The sequence below is a fragment of the Bombus affinis genome, chromosome 4 (genome assembly GCF_024516045.1).
Source record: "Bombus affinis isolate iyBomAffi1 chromosome 4, iyBomAffi1.2, whole genome shotgun sequence".
NCBI lineage: Eukaryota > Metazoa > Arthropoda > Insecta > Hymenoptera > Apidae > Bombus > Bombus affinis.
Window position 1 is genome coordinate 10,966,040 of NC_066347.1, and position 17,003 is coordinate 10,983,042.

Genomic DNA, 17,003 nt, shown 5'->3' on the forward strand with positions numbered 1-17,003 from the left:
AATTGGGGAAAGAGAAAGGTCTTCAATTCTCGCATCAATCAAAAATAAAAAGAGGTTAAGATCAACCGAGAATATTACATTGTTCTTTCAATACTATTTTTGCTATTTTGTCGGATAAAGATTGATATATATATATATAGTATATTTTTCACATTGCATTTCATTTCCGGATGTATATAAAAATTAGGACATCGATAATAAGTAAATTCTACAACCACTCTATCAATTTATTTGGATATCTACAATAGGTTTCTCATAAAAAGATTTTATCTATAAATGAAATAATGAGGTAATCATTAAAAGAATTAACTAGATGCAACCGAAATTTATTATATGAAAGATTGGAATTTTAATAATTTTTTATATGTATAACACTTCCGTTATCGATTCCTCTCAAGCTAATTCCATTGATACTCGACTGAACACGAAAACCTAACCTTCTCCTCACTTCCATTATCTTCGCCCCTCTACTTGCATTTCCCCTTCTACTTCTTACTACCACTGTTTGGTGATTTGACAAATGAAGATGTAACGAAAAGAACTAAGAAGAAAAGAAAAAGCCTTTCTTACGTGGGAATATTTTCGAAACAGCATCGCGACGGAACAATCACGCGTGGGTATATGTTTGTATAAGTGTATGTCAACGTGAACACGCGCATCAAATGTGTATACGAGGCCAAAGGAAAAAAGTATGAAGCGGACGTTTGTTTGCTTTGACAAGTATCGAAGGTCCACGTACATATATACTTACTCGCGAGAATGTCCAAGTACGGTCGACCACTTAGGCGTCTTGTGAAAAACTGCCCTTAGCATGTGTCGCGCAAACCTTCTCTACCTAATTGCTCCTTTTGAACGTTACTTTTCTTAATCATGGGGTAAAAGAATGAAAAGAAGATCGATATTTTCAAGTTCTCGATATTTTTATTAGATACATAGTAAACTTTGGTAGTTCGATTAGGGAATATATTTTCCTAATTATTTTTTTGAGATTATATTTTTTTTCATCAACAAATGAGAAAATTAAGTATAACTTGATTCTTTGAAAACCATAACTAGACTTTTGATGTTTATATCTATAAATTATGTATAATTATACGAAATTTAAAAGTATAAAAATGTATGTGTGGATAATATTCAAAGATGTAAAAATATCTAGAAGAGTACTTATCATAAACAAATTAGGGATATATAAATGCATAAATACATAAAAATTTGCAGTCTAATTATAACATTTAAAGCGTAAACCAAATTTCTATTTAGGTTCCATTTCTTTACTTGTATTCACAGAAATATAAATTTGTGTAAACGTTGGCGTCAGTCTAGTCATAACATTTTGGTTACATTATTTGAAAACTATTGTACCGTATATAATTTTGTCGTAACTTATGCGTCGATAAAGTAGGAAACGGATTGATTAAAGAATCGGAATTTAAGATCCGAGTAGATTCATTGAGTATTGGAATTTATCAGACAAACATTGGAGATATTACAAAAAGGAGCAAATGAGCTACGCTATGCTAGTACGGCTACAAATCTTGGTTCAAATTGTTTACCCTTCGAAACTACTGTGCGTCATATGTAAACAATGCTGTTCTTCTCTAAGATGGATTATGTCTTCTGTCCGAGTGTTCGGATTTAGTATCTCGCAAATACCCAACGGGAATGCTTGCTGTGATATACTAGAAGCTTAATGTTTCTTACATTATCCCGTAAATATATTTATGTGTAATACATTGCACAAAATTAAAATATCTTTTCAATTTACACAAGTACCTTGTATTTTTAGACTCAAGTACCTCTTGATACCTTTCTGTAGGAAATAAAATAACACGTTATTTCGTATATAGAAACATATATATAAAACGATAGTCCCGTTTAAAAAAATGCAGGCTATCTCCAAATTCGGTAAATGCACGTACTTCCGGATTAATTACATTTCATTTTCCTTGATGAAATTTTTTCCTACTTTCTATATGTTTCAAAGTTACTAGTCTAATTACTTACGCTTATATATTCATGTACAGACGTACTAGGATATTAAAGTACCTAAATACCAAAGTACTAAAATATTTAAATATAAAAATACTAGAATGGCAAAATACCAAAATATCAAAAATTCTTTAATTTCAAAATAACAAAATACAAGATACTTACTAAAATTTAAAAAAATATTAAAACACTATAATACTATATGAATATACGAATACAGATTCTCTCTACAAAAAAGATTCGCATAAAAGCAGTCTTCTAGTCGCATTTATATAAACTACGCTTTTACCGTAAATTAAACTGCGTGCTTCCAAGACGATCAACCGATAAATGTGTCGATAGCCAGACGCACAGTCGTGCTTTTATACGAACGATGCCCGATCTCCTCTCCTTGCTCCTCGGTCTCATTCGTCCCGAAATTGAATTGGTTAATTGACAGACTTAATCGAGAACAGATTGTCCGACTGATCGCCTGGGGTGCCAAGTTCGATCTGTTACAAGCGACAGGGAAAACGCCAAGGTACTATGCTGACATTTTCTGATCTAATAGGTAACATTTTGTCTTCCTTTTTTCTCTCTTTTTCCATCTCTGTCGATAAATGTTCTATATTTGCAAATCATTCGACGTGCATTTGTCTTAACTAATTATATAGTAGTCGTTTTCTGTTAAGATGGATTTAATTCGATTCGATTTTATTGAGATTTTATTGGAATTCAAGATTGATCGAACGTTCGTAGTTGAACAAATGACAGTAGCGAAATTTTACAGGTTATAGGTTACCAATGCTAATATAAAAATTCTTTTACACAGAAATTACCTCGGTAAAGCACAGGAGGAAATTCAAATTAAGAGGATTTTACACTATACTAGCCTAGATTATCCTATTGGACATGGATTTGTTAAAGGAAAAGTAAACGCATATAACCTAAAACTTGTCACTTGCCAATTTAATAGGATTATCAATTCAATCATTCTGTAAGAGGTTGCAGTCATTTAGGTAATCCTATTGTATCTTATGTGTGAACTATTAACCTTCTGTATCGATTATCTAATAATTCATAACTTCTAATAAGTAACTACATACAAGTAGTGATAGATTTTTAAGGAAAGTTTCAAGAAATGTTTTTTAAGGTAGGTTTTTCTGACGGAGAAACCTATTGCTATGGATAAGAAACAAATGAAATTCTAAATAATTTAATTTCCAATAAATGAGAATTTAACAACTTATTCTCTACATACACTCATCATCCACGTAAGATTCTTTCCACTGTCCACAATTGATCCATTAAAGTTACTATCCTATTTCCTTTAGAACAGAGAGAAAAACAGAAGAAGGAAACAATAGAAAGAGAGAGAGGCATAGCTTCGGAGATTGAGTTAATCCTGTTACAAATCCCGGTAGAGTCAATGAATCTATCCGTACGAACATTTCCGCTTTGCGGTGACGACAAAGAATGAAAGTGAGGATAGGAAGAGAAAAAGAGATAAACAACGATGAGAAAGCAAAAGAAACGATATGGGGGTGGTTGCAAAGGTTCTCCCAGGACGTACCCACGATCCTCATTAAGTATGGAAGAGCGTAGATCTCGATTGAAATTGAGATGAATCGCTTCGTGGGACGTCAGGATTGACCTCGGTTGGGGGTGGGTGTTTTTTCAGTTGAACTTTATTTCAAATGAAATCGATACTGTCAAGGAAAGGAAGAAGAAAAATAAGGTTTACTCCATGGAGGCGACAATTGGATGAAAAAGAAAAGAGAAAGGAAAAATAGAGTAGTGTAAGGTAGCTTGCACCCCTATAAAACCAGCGACTGAACACCGTATCGACATCATTCGCCGACAACGTTCCGCGATAACGACACTCAAACGAAGCGATGATCGGTTCCGTCGCGTTTTTGTCTTTCAACCGCCTTATGACCATCACAGTTTGCGTACTGCTATGTGTGGTCTATTTGGTGTCCTGCGCTTCCGGAGAATACGGTACGTTCTACCGATTGTGAATTATACAGGAAGTTTAACAACCCTCTGACGGTGTAATATAATGAAAAATTCAGGATGATTTAAAAAACAATTATTTCTTTCTCGCAAAAGTTTCTGCATTTTAATTACCAGTTACAAGAGGTACATTCTTCCAACTTTTCAACCATTTCAATTTTTTATAAGATGTGGAGTTTGTGATAAAATGTTTGACTCAGTCTCTCTCGTGATGCATTTTGAAGAGATATTAAGGAAGCTAGATCAAAGACCGAGAAACTACATATACATATGTGTTATTATTTTTCCATTTTCACATGTATCGTTATTTGTACGTGTCATACTCTTTCTAATAGAAGGTAGAGATTCCTCGAGTAGCATGAGCAATGACAGAGCACCGAGCAACGAGTTCGGCTCGTGCAGCGACGGCAAGTGCATCAAACGTACCTCGCAGGATATCACCAGCGGTATGTGGTTTGGCCCACGATTGGGACGACGACGCAGGGCGGACAGAAAACCGGAGATCGATTCTGACATTGAAACTCTGGCCAACGCGCTCGATGGGTCACATTGGGCCGTCATCACGATTCCAGGTATATATTTATTATGCTTGAAATACGTTTTTTATAGTTTCATGAATTTCCCTTCGTATTTTTAGTGTATTGCATGATCGTCTTTTCCAAAAAAAAAAAGATAAAAATAGTAGCTTTCTATTTTATATAATTCACGGTAATATCATATTATTATAGAATCAAATTTTTTGCCAATTTGATAATGGTATATGTCACATTATTTTCTACAGAAGTGATGCAACTTGAATACCTAACTTAAATATTTTTTCTCTGAATAGAATATTCATGCTTTTGCAAATCTATATTTCTCTAATTTTGTTTCCAAGATTTAAACAATAACAAACAGATTAACTGTATGATTTGAAAGAATCGAAAGATGTGTATTTTTCTTTTAAGAAATGGCAAAAAACATCCATCTATATTTAATATTTCAATCATTGAGTTTTTGAATAAAATTTGTTTTCAGGATCAGATAGGCGTCAAGCAACGCAGTTCACACCCCGTTTGGGAAGAGAATCAAGTGAGGAATATTTCTCTTACGGGTTTCCAAAGGATCAAGAAGAGTTGTACGCGGAGGAACAAATTTTCCCACCTTTGTTTGCACCACGTTTAGGACGTAAAGTACCTTGGACACCAACTCCGAGGCTTGGACGTCAGTTGCACAATATAATTGATAAACCTCGACAGAACTTCGATGATGCACGCTTTTAAGACTGGTTCGACCTGCTGAATGATTAATAGCTAATGATATAGTGTAATTAAGACCATATTTAAGAAAATAAAGGACTTGTATTTATTTGTATTATAATCGAGGAATGCTCGATACTTTTCCTGTTTCATTAGTTTTTATTTTTATTCTTTCTCTTTTCTTTGTGAAATGAAGGTTGGATTTCCATGTAATTGATTAGAAGTTAGGCTAAGCTTGAGGTAATGGGCTAGTATACGTATTCACTTATGTTATAATAAAGGGATGTTTAGCATTGTTCTACTTTAATTCAGTAAATTCTTTTCGTTCCCGTCGGAAAAAGAACCTGACAATGTCAAGAGTCGAAAGAACGAAGATATTTATTTTATTTTTAAATCTAATTGTCGGCACAGAAATAAATCATCAGACGTTTACTCCAAAAAAAATAATCTTTCAAATATCGCAAATATACTATAATTAGGATCAAAAGAAACAAGATGCGCCGTAGCTATAAAATTTTTATTTTCATTTCGACTTTCAAATCATTAATATCCCGCCTCAAAAGATAGATACATATTTTTTAAACCTTGGTATAATTATTATTACTACGAAATACTTTTAAAAATAAGAAAATTTTTAAATATGATTATAATAATTCTTAAATTCCAATTATTTTACTATTTGCAAATATAAATTTCTATATTATGATAAAAGATAAACAGAGAATGAAAGACAACATATTTTCAAATTTTAAAATATCATGTAATTAAAAGGATAGAGTCGCTAAAACCGTGGTTGTTATTCCTGTCCGGTCTGATAGTAAATGGTTACTTGAGCAAGGAGAGGCAGAAGGTTAACTTGTATCTGCTGGATGTGTTTCCAAGCTTTATGGTTACGACCGCAGTCTACGTCGCCACATGGCCCACGGTAGTTCCGGTCGAGGAATTACACGCGTAGTTACGCTCCTCCCTTTGCCTCCTTCCTCTTTCTTTCACCGCAGCCAGAAATTTAACCCTATCTCGTTGTACTCATAGTTCCTCTCTGTGAAAAAATTGAAACGATCTTATTTTGGTTATCTCCTTTCTTCCTGCTTCAATTTAAGAAATAGTTCAATGGAAAAACTTGTCCTGTTCGTTGATAGATATTAATGCTCCGAATAATTTTTGGGTTATTTCGACCTGAAAAAAATAGCAAAGTCGAAAATTCATTCTTGTAATTTTATAAAAACCAGGATACGAATTTTATGTCATCCTTTAAAACTTCTTAACACTATTGAAAATACTTTCTTAGTATTCTGAGAAAAGTTATTATTGTAAAATAAAATGTCCACTACACCGAAAAAACAAAGTATTCAAAATAATAAACTTATCGTCTTCATTATCTGTGAAATTTATCTTAACCTAAAAAGATTCTAAACTATATGAGATACGCGTTAATGACATCATGGGGTGAAGAAAAAATACAATATTGTTTGCAATTCGGTTTTTTGTCCTTTTTTTATTATTATTATTATTATTATTTACTGCACTCATAAATGTTACAATCTTTCTACGCATACAAGATTCACAAATCGTTCACACGACAGCTCGTTTCATCACGTATAACACCCTTACTTAAATATCTCTAGGCGTATTACAACTACAATATGTAAATTATATATTTGTATATATATAATATATGTCTGTATTTTTTTTTTTCATTTTACTTTCCCTATCTTCCTCTCATTCGTACACACCCATACAATCTTCTATCATACACATATTACGTGAACGGACACGCGTTTGTCTCGTTTTTTCTATTCTTTATAATAATAATAATAATATTCGCACGCTACGAATGTATGTTATATTTACATGATCAACAGTTTTCGTTTTGACAGGATCTCAAATTGGTAATGTTACGCAAAATCATCGTCACAGATCGGATTGTAAGAAAACGTAATGTACGCCATATGTATGCATCAGTATGGTTAATAAATCTGTAAAAATAAATCGATTATTTTCGAGAGGCCGCCAAACGGAAAGTACAATCGATATTTTCAATCGATTTACGATTCTATTTTATAAGCTTTCCCTTTTCTAATTTCTCACATTTCTGCACGTTCTCCAAGTTAACTCATCGTTACGAATAAATACCATCAATCTTTTTCTAATTAAATATTCTGTTTTCTTTCTTTTAATAATTCACTTTCACCCTTTTATTTAGAGTATAATAGTAGATTACCATAGTTATAGTCTTCGAAGGAATCTATCAGTTCGTTTCTATGCATGTTTCTTACAAAATTCGAATAAAATTCTTGATCAATGTACTCTTTTAATCTAGGGTATTATTTTCCTCTATTGCTTTCAGTCGATTCTAATTATTGTTACTTTATATCTATTTTTCGTGTCATCTAATCATGTATGGTAGTGTAAAAATTGTTAAAATGTTTTACCTAGTTTTTTCCCTTTCATTTTAAAAAGATAATCGTTGATCGGAAGCTTATGGCGTAATAATAATCGATCGATAATTAAAGTTAGTAACACGAGGGTTAAAATGCTGACATACTCTTTTTCCCAATTCATTACACTCATATTTATTCTGTTTCTTTAATATCTGTTTAGATATTCTGAATGTATGATTCTTAAGTCACTTTGCTTCGTACTTTAATTTCCATTAATTCCTTACGAAATGATCCATAGGTTATTGCATAGCAAATTCTCTAGGAAATAGTTTATCGATTATCGCACGATCAACATTCTATCGATTGAATGATTTATCGATTATAAATAATTAACCCCTTAGGGAATGATTTACAGTTTATCGAATAATCAATCGATTCTCAAACGATTTATCGATCATCGGACAATTAATGATTTATCAATTGTCAGTATTCTCCTTCTTATCGTTTTCATACCGTTGCAAAGAAATATGATAAAAAAAATGACAAGAGTTATTGAGCGAAAATGATGGCCGAATTAATTACAATATATAAAATTAGAATCGATCAGAATCACAAATTGGATTTTGGATATAAATTAGATTCAAAGAAAAGTATTCCGTTCGGAAAGATTTTCAAGTGGCTCTATCCACTTGAAAAGATGTAACAACAGAAGGAAGATTTAATCGAGAAAAATCGATCTCTCACTAGTTTAAAATTCAGAACGGAATTTTTTCTCCGCACGTTCCATGAAACTTCGTTCGATCGTTCCAAAAACCATTTACAATAACTGTAAATATATATCGTCGATATACCAAAGATTAATTTTCACGATCAATCCTAGAGAAAAATCCGAAGAAAAGAAATTTTAGTCTTCTAACCCTAAATATACAATTATACGTAAATATAATATACTAACACAATCTTTTTTTTGTTTTAATAACTTTTTTCTTCAATCCATTACAGCTAAACAAATGAAATGGACATACTTAAAAGAAAAGATGAGTATAAATATACTATACATAGATAAATAAATACAAGAATTAATTAAGAGATCAAGATACAAGAAGAAAAAGAAAGAAAGTGAAACAAAGCAAGGATTAATTTTTCCATAAAAAAAAGATACGTTTCAGAAAGCAGTTTTCCTTCTTTTCAACCCTCACTCGTCCTTATCTTTTCTAAATTATGTATCCTGTGTATAACTGTGTAATTTACATATATATATATATAGAATATATATGCACGCATATAAGTAACAATATAAGAATTTGCAATGTAGTGCATTTTCTTCAGCCGTTTACAACAGGACATCCGTCTACCGACGTGACTCCAAGGATTTCTGGTAAAAATTATTTACAATATTCTACATGATCGTCGTTCGTTCAAAGAAAGGTAGCTTTCTTCCAGATACTCATTGAAAAACTAGTTGTACTGACTCATTTTCGTTAACAGTAGAATTCACTCAGTTTCGTTGTATTAAACTTCTTAGAAATGAATCGCAGATAAAGTATCAATACAGTTAAGTTCAATCTTCTGTTAATGATCTGGACCTAAACTTTGTATTTATAACAGAAAATAGTCGATGTGGTGTTTTATTTATAGAATCGATATAGCCGATTACTTTTTCAGAAACAAACAAAATTTAAATAATGAGCAGTTCATAAAATAGGCTCTGAAAGATCAAATAAAATCATTGCTATTAGCTGGTAAAAGTGAAATGTTAATAGAAAAGCATCCTTCGTATGTTATAGCCACTGGAACGTGATCACTTCAAAGGTAAAGAAAGATAAATTCCCAAATTTCGCAAGAATCTCATAATAAGTTACGTCCAGTCATCGTGCAAATGCATACTTAATATTAAACGTGCTTAAATATTAAAACGACAAAGCAATAATGAAAAAGGTGTCCACGATACATATATATATACACATGTACAAGATTAATTGACAAACCAATTACGACAAAGGAGAATGAAGTTGAAAAAGAACGACGATCGAATCCTAGCGACAGCTATCGTTACTCCTAATCTAAATTCCATTAAGCCTACAGTCATATCTTTTTTTTTTTTATTATAGCGATACGCTCTTTTTTAGTTTAAATTGAATCACTCGCTTAGAAACTAGTTTTAATTTAATCCTACGCCGTTGTATACGAAATGGCAAAATAGACTACGAACACGTTCTATGTACATAAGATATTCGCTATTTAATTATGAAGTTCCCTTCGTTCGTCTATAGCTTAGTTCCTGGCACCATATTTTTCTTTCTAGTATTCGTTTTCGCGTTTATTCTCTTTGCCTCTGTTGCTTTGTGCTAATCGATCTTCGTCCGTTCGAAATTTCTGTATGTAACACCATTTACTTTATTTTTGTTTCCTTTCGTTTCCATCGTACTTTCTTTTCTTACTGTTAGTACCTTTATAAGTTGATCGTTTTATCGATTTTATTTTATACGTTTCATTATGACCTATTAATAAATTACTTTTTAAAAAATTGTCAGTTTTATTAATACAAGTATTTCGAATTTTGTAATCTTATATAGGGGCAATGAAAATGTTTATAAAATGGCAAGGAGCTGCGAGCGAAAAACCTTGAGATAAGCTATTGAGCTTTGGAATATTTAGTTTCATGAAAAAAAGTATCGCTTCGTTTTCTGTAACGAAAACATAGATTAGACAAAGGAGTATCGAATTACTTGAAGATAAAGAAACTTCCAACGCGTGCCTTAATTTGTATATGTTTTAAGTACAAATTACAGAAAATCAAGTCAAAATGTGTATATTGAGCGAGTTACAAAATATTGACTCACGAAACATTTTGAAGAAGAAAAAAAGAGCAGGAATACAGATCAAGTGACATAGAATCATAGAAAGCGGCTGGTTAAAAATTGAATTTCTATTTCCATTGTACATAATTCTTAAATTGCTTCTAATATAAAAGTAGCTTGATATCCGTGATGTACCTTATATGATAGTGACACGTGATTTAAAATAAATAACAAAAATTTCTTAATTATTCGAGATTGTAAAAAAAAGACTGAATGATCGATATTGCAAACGTATGTGTAAATATAAAAAATTCTATGTTGACACGTGATGTACAATTTAAGAGGTTGTTAGGTTTCAACCGATTTATTTCTAAGAATGTTTTTCAAGAAAACTATTAACAATAGTTCGATTATGTAAAAATAACGGTATCTCTTAAATGCAACGTAAAAAATATTTATACGATTGACCTAAAACTACGTAGGGACATATATATATATATATATATAAGACATACAATTATCTGTAACACATTTCCTCAAAAAATTACTAAAAAATACCTAAATTTTTACTCGTCAAATCATGCAACACTGTTACAAAGAATAATGCAACATCTTCGACTTGAGCACGTGTCAAATGCTCATTGCAAGCACAAAAGTCATTCGAACGGACGTAGGAACTCTAGAATGATCACCTGAAGACAAGTATCGTCCTTTCTTTGTAATCAGTATGAGGTCAAGTTTTTTAAGAATCGACAGGCAATTAATCATAACTTGTACAATTCTATAAAAATTTCCTAACTATAATTCAGTTAAAGAGCCAACAAATATTCGATTAAATATACTGCCAACTAAATAGCTGATCTGAAGCTCACTGACTTGATGAGAAAATCATAAATAATTGAAAAACAAATTTTAACAGAGCAGTTGATAAGGTTCAGCTTTCAGTTGAAATTCAGATCTGGCAAAGATACAAAAGGAAGACGATGAGAGGAAGAGACAGAAAGAACATAGAGAACATAGGGAGCATTAACCCTATTTCACACTTTACATTAGTTTAATATTATTGTTTGAAAGATTGTACCAACAGTCTTGATAAAAATAACCTGCTCCGTATAAATGTTTTTCAGCGTAGATGAAAAATCACGCCTATAATTTATAACGTTTCAAATAATTTACAAGTGAATTTATAAACGGTCCTTGAGTCTAAAATGGATTTTTAAAAAATATACGCCTGTTATATTTACTTAAATGAGCTTTCTCAATAGGTAAAATTTTCAGATTTTAAACAATTGAAACAACTTCCATGGAACGTCTGACTTGACACAAAGCAACACTGATGAAACTTATGAACACATGTAAAAATCACCAATTTTCAAAAATCTATTGCCTCTACGAGAACAAAGTCAAAAAAGCAAATATGCTTTCTTTTCTTTTTAAAAGAATTACTTTACGAAGAGTAATCGTCGATTCGTTCTACTATAAAACATCTTATACACTTTGTGTGTAAATGATCTCTCCCTACTTCTCTTAAGCTTCCGATAATTAGAGAGAAAATTTCACATGATGAATCAAAAATTGAATTAATTCCTTAGTTCATGCATTCAAACTCGACAGATGAAATTTCCTCGGCGGCTTCCGGCTAAAGTAAACTCGGATGAAGTTCGATGTAACCCATTAACTTCAGGCACAATCAGATTTCTTTTAAGGCCACTGAAAAAAAGAAAGAAATTTCGTAGGATATTCCGCCACTTTGGACAGCCCGATATCGTGTCTCTAATTAAATTCTTGCTAACTACTTGGACATTTCGAGTTCTTTTTTATGCACTTATATAACAATTTGTCTGGTTATTAGTAAACATTGTTTGTCATACGAACAACATACAGTCGTGTGTCGTTAACTGGTCATAAGTTGGATTTTATTTGGCCAGTTATCGAGGGAGGTATATTTCTAGGAAAATCCGAGTATCTCTTTTTTCCACTAAATGTTAGTATAGATAGTGTTTATTCAGCCAGAGTTAATCTGTGAATGGTAGGGATTTGGTATTGATATATTCGTGAATGTGGCAATAACGAATTTTTAATTTCAATCAATAACGAAGATTCGCGTATCCTATATCCTAAATCTTTATGATTGTGTGAGATTTTATGAACTTTGCAATGCACTTTTGTTTGAGAAATCGACGTAAGTCAATTTTTACTCTTAAGAGTAGAGAAGAAATATATTTATACACGTAACAACTCTGGTTATTCCAATTTTAAGCGGACGCTATTGTATTCTGTTTAAAACCCTAACTAAACTTCTTGAATGTACAATGTTCCTTAGATCAGTGTAACATTTTTATCCTTGCTTCATCCTCACTACGTTTTCCTGATACGAAACTCTGTCTTGTTCACTCTACACCAAAAAAAAGAAAACGTTACATTAATCCAGACAACACAGCACAAAAGTAAAGCCGTATAAAGCCAGTATGTATAAAAAATAAAAGACAAAGAGAAAAAAAGGAAAATGCGAAACATAAAAAAATATAAAACACTTGGCAACTGTTCGAAAATAAGCCTTGTTATCTTTTGTGGAATTTCCATGAATATATAGGAACGTTAGAAAGAAGAAATCTTCTTGAAATAGTCTTCAAGGATGAAAAAATGCTCCAACTTGAAAATTAGTACATACTGACATTTGTTTCATGACAGATGAATTTGTGAAGTATAGGCGCTGTGAACGAAGATGATTCGATTTCATATGTGAGACACGAGTAATACAGAGGAATGTTCAACAGGAAATGTTACACTTTTGTTACAAAAGATTCAAGCAATCGTTCTGTGATGCAGTTTCTCTTCAGTTATCACAATTTTACAAATATGAAATTGTACGATACAAGTGCGATATGTAAAATAAGAAGAAAGAAAAAGATCTCTTCCTCTGTAACTACAATCATTATTTTTGTGAAAACATTCACGATGCATTGGCTGATGTCAGTGTGTGACTAGTATATTAAAAGATGAGAACAGATTTGCAATGTCTCCAGGCACTTGTATGCAAGTTTAATTAATGTCGACTTCTCAACTCTTTCGCTAGTAAACGACAATACATAAAGCGCGTCGACGGAAAATTGAAACGTTGTGTATGAGAATGAACCAGCCATTCGTATTGTGTATACATACATGTTTTTACTCGTGCATTAAATTTTCAATTTGCGTTTGTTCTCCTGAATAACATTGATCTGAATCAATTGATGTTTTGTTATAATAACGTTGTAATTTGTTTCACTAGAACGCCAAATTTGAAGAATAATTTTACTTAACCTCAAAACTTCATCTAGTCCAACTAATGTGTTTCTACATCATCACTGAACTATAATTTCTACGTATCCTAATTTTTTAGCGTGTAATATTGCATATAGTATACAAGTTGGCGTTAAATGTATATACAAAATATTTCAAAATAAGATAATAATAGTGAATTAAAGGTTATTCAGTATGTAAAAATAAATCAATGAGACTTATTGAATAGACAAGAAGTAAAATCTGTCCGCTTCCGTTTTTCTTTTTTAAAAAATCGAATTTGAAAATTCAATACGTACACATGCACTCAGCTAACCTCAAATTAAACCCCATATAGCTAACGGCCGTTATTTCAAATTTGTTTTTCTTGTAAACGAGGCTTCAAAGACAACAATTTTATTCTATAAATTTTATTTATTTCAGCATGTAAACTTCTGCCTGGTTGTATAATCCTTATTCAATCGAAAATTAGTTAAGTACATGTGCGCTTGACGGACTTTTCAACTTGATTTTTTTAAAAATAAGGCTTCTTGCAAAGTATCTATTATTCTAATACATTTTTGTAATTTGAGAAAACAATGTGTACGTTTTTTTATTTACGTTTTTCAAAAATGTTGCGTTTATACGAATCTTTTATACATTAGTTCTGTTTAGTTTGTAATAGGTTAATCAGGTTAACAAGAAAGAAAACTCCTTCATGTGTCTGAGATAACTGATCAGATGAAAATCTTCGCAGAATTAAAGAACCAATTAATGACTGTATCAATTCTGCGTTACACGGATGAGTAATTCTACATCAGAGTAATCATACATTTCTACAAATAGATAGTTATTGGTCAGTAACTATGAAAGATTGATTGTTCATTAGGAATGCAAAGGGGTTCAAAACAGTTAAATGGCAATAGAATCATAGTTTCATTCCTATAAATAGTAAAAAGACAACATACACAATATAACAAACACCTGAGTATGAATCTTCTAATTATTACGTTATTTTCAATTTCTAATTTTATATAAAAATATTAGAGGTATTAGAAATTGAACTTTAGAACAAGTATAACTGAAATTTATTTAAAAATAAAATTTAATCTGGAATTTTATATTATTAGCCCAAAAATTATAAGAAAAGTAGCAACACAACTGAATCTTAATTACTGATAATGAAAGATAAAATAATTTCTATTTAGAATTGATATTATCAATGATATTAATGTTTATCATCATTGTCTATGATACTACTGTTGCCACTACACTTTCTCTTTTTTATAGTATTAAACTTTCCACATAACATTATCAAATATTAACAGATTTAAATGCATATTTGTAAAGAAACGACTTTATAAGCTTCTATATATAAAATATTTCATTGTGCAGCGGCTAAGAATTGTTCCACGTGTCAATATAGCATTTACTATGATTTTACACAACCTCAATTTTCTCTTTGCTGTTTGATCCAATAGTTGGTTCAATTCATTAGGAATTAAAATTGTTTAAGAGTTTAGTCAGCGTCACTAGATGGCTAATAACGTACTACGTTTTGCTAAAAACGAATTTATCTAAATGAATCTTCGGAACTTTTCCATTCGTAATTAATTTAGTATCTTGCGCAAATTACACAACATTCACGGTAAGATAATTCTCTATCTAAAATGATAAATAATAGAATACAGATGTATGTGATGTTTTACAAAATTTAAAAAAACTGAAATATATATAGACCATAAAAATTGTAAACGTTTTGCAACCAATTTATAATATCTTCCAATTGCTACCGACACGATTCAAATTTTGAATAAATTTTGATGACGAAACGATATACACTTCATTATCTTTTCAAAGAGATGACTTTCATGTAACGATATTAAAAGTAACTTATAACGAGATAAGGCATATTCGCCAATTGTATATATAAATTTAGAATCTAGTTGATTTCTTCATATCAATAAAGTATGAAGAAACATGTCTAAATTTGGGAATTGTTAAAAAATTTATACTGGTAATTACTGAAATATTTATACTGTGCGATCATCCATTAAACTGGAGTTTCAATTTTCTGTTTTTTCGTATCATACAGTTCGATCTTTCAATCATTTCCTTCCATGAATGCGAAAGCAATGATCGTTCGATGATAGAACAAAGGAAAATATTTTCTCAATTGTAACTTTTGCGAAGAACTATAGTAATGCCGTAATAAATCTATACATTGTACACGTAAGAGACCAGTGAACCCAATTTCTTCAAATGAAAAAATTCGCTTGGATAAATGTCTTAAACGAACACGAATTTATCGGCAATACGAAATGTATGTACATGCTACCGTGCCTGGATTCTTCATGTGTTCGTTCATTCCGTGGGCAGTTCTCTTTTTTCCTGCTAGGATTTGTAGCGAAAGTATCCTAGCGGATGAACCGAACAGAGTTTTGTTTAATATAAGCAAAAATAGCCGAATATATATATTCGTAAATACAACCTTAATGAACTACCTTAAAAATAGCTCGCTGAACTTCTCTCACGAACGAAGATGTCTTTAACCTTCACTTACAATGTTTTTCATTATTCTTCTCTAACAATCACCAACGCCAGAGAGATACACTTTCATAGATTCATCGTTTTGTACACAGAGTCTTGTGCTCATTTTTTTTAAATGATTCTAACACACTGTATAACTTTTCTATTACTTTTTCAAACGAGATTTTTTCTTTTCTTAAAGTATTATCCCTATCCCAGGAACGATGCACTTATCCAATTTAGCAAATCGAGTAAGTGCTTATGCACTTACCCATCAATTTTCAAGCTGATCTCATTTTTGAGAAATCGACGTGCTATCCGTCTTGATTGTGACCGACTTCGTCTGCTCGGCCTTAGAGATCGCCAGTAAACGATCCCTTATGACGTTTTGAGGCTTGCCACTCACTTCTTGAGGCTTCGTACACGAGCCGGAATTTTGCTTGCTTCGTGGTTGCTGTTGTTTATTTAAATCTCGTTGAATATTCGAGGAAGAGGAACCAGCGTCGTTCCGTCTTCTAGGATGGCCTAATCGTCCAGATCCAAACGAACCGGCTCTGTTGCGAAACTGCGGAAGATTCACTGAGTCCACACGAGACTTTTGCGCGACGGAATTGTTTTCAGAACTTGAAGTTGGCAACGTTACGGTACTGGAACCACCAGATAGTCGACGAACTCTGTTGGTAGGTGAAGCATCACCGTCACCTGCACTTTCGGACACACTTCTGTTTCGTCTCTTCGCGGCCTGAGATCGTGAGTTTGCAGCAAATGTTTGCAGCATTTCATTTATTTGAGGCTGTAACATTATTGAG

The 17,003-nt window shown here is 31.9% G+C and overlaps 2 protein-coding genes across 12 annotated transcripts in view; one reads left to right on the plus strand and one right to left on the minus strand.

Annotated features, from left to right (window-relative positions):
- The first annotated feature begins 2,257 nt into the window (after positions 1 to 2,257).
- LOC126915627 (PBAN-type neuropeptides-like) lies at positions 2,258 to 5,529 on the plus strand. 5 transcript variants are annotated; one of them, XM_050720473.1, is made up of 4 exons: positions 2,258 to 2,539; positions 2,801 to 2,987; positions 3,303 to 4,556; positions 5,002 to 5,529. In XM_050720473.1, exons 3-4 carry the CDS (start codon positions 4,172 to 4,174, stop codon positions 5,244 to 5,246), a joined length of 630 nt encoding a protein of 209 aa, XP_050576430.1. In that variant the 5' UTR covers positions 2,258 to 2,539; positions 2,801 to 2,987; positions 3,303 to 4,171; the 3' UTR covers positions 5,247 to 5,529. The 5 variants fall into 5 exon arrangements, with proteins under 5 accessions (XP_050576430.1, XP_050576428.1, XP_050576429.1 ...); XM_050720475.1 differs by having other exon boundaries at positions 2,260 to 2,539; positions 2,801 to 4,556; positions 5,002 to 5,055; positions 5,149 to 5,529; XM_050720474.1 differs by having other exon boundaries at positions 2,282 to 2,539; positions 2,801 to 3,969; positions 4,320 to 4,556.
- Positions 5,530 to 5,721: 192 nt separating this feature from the next.
- The window catches only part of LOC126915619 (la-related protein 1B), a 30,537-nt gene continuing 19,255 nt past the window's right edge, over positions 5,722 to 17,003 (minus strand). For 3 of the 7 annotated variants that reach the window (XM_050720453.1, XM_050720454.1, XM_050720450.1), the window contains exon 17: positions 6,688 to 16,987. In XM_050720453.1, the coding sequence (XP_050576410.1) occupies positions 16,487 to 16,987 (501 nt within the window). In that variant the 3' untranslated portion in view covers positions 6,688 to 16,486. Of the gene's footprint in view, positions 6,262 to 6,687; positions 16,988 to 17,003 lie in introns of those variants that run through there. The other 4 variants (XM_050720452.1, XR_007710267.1, XR_007710266.1 and 1 more) reach the window with 4 other exon arrangements.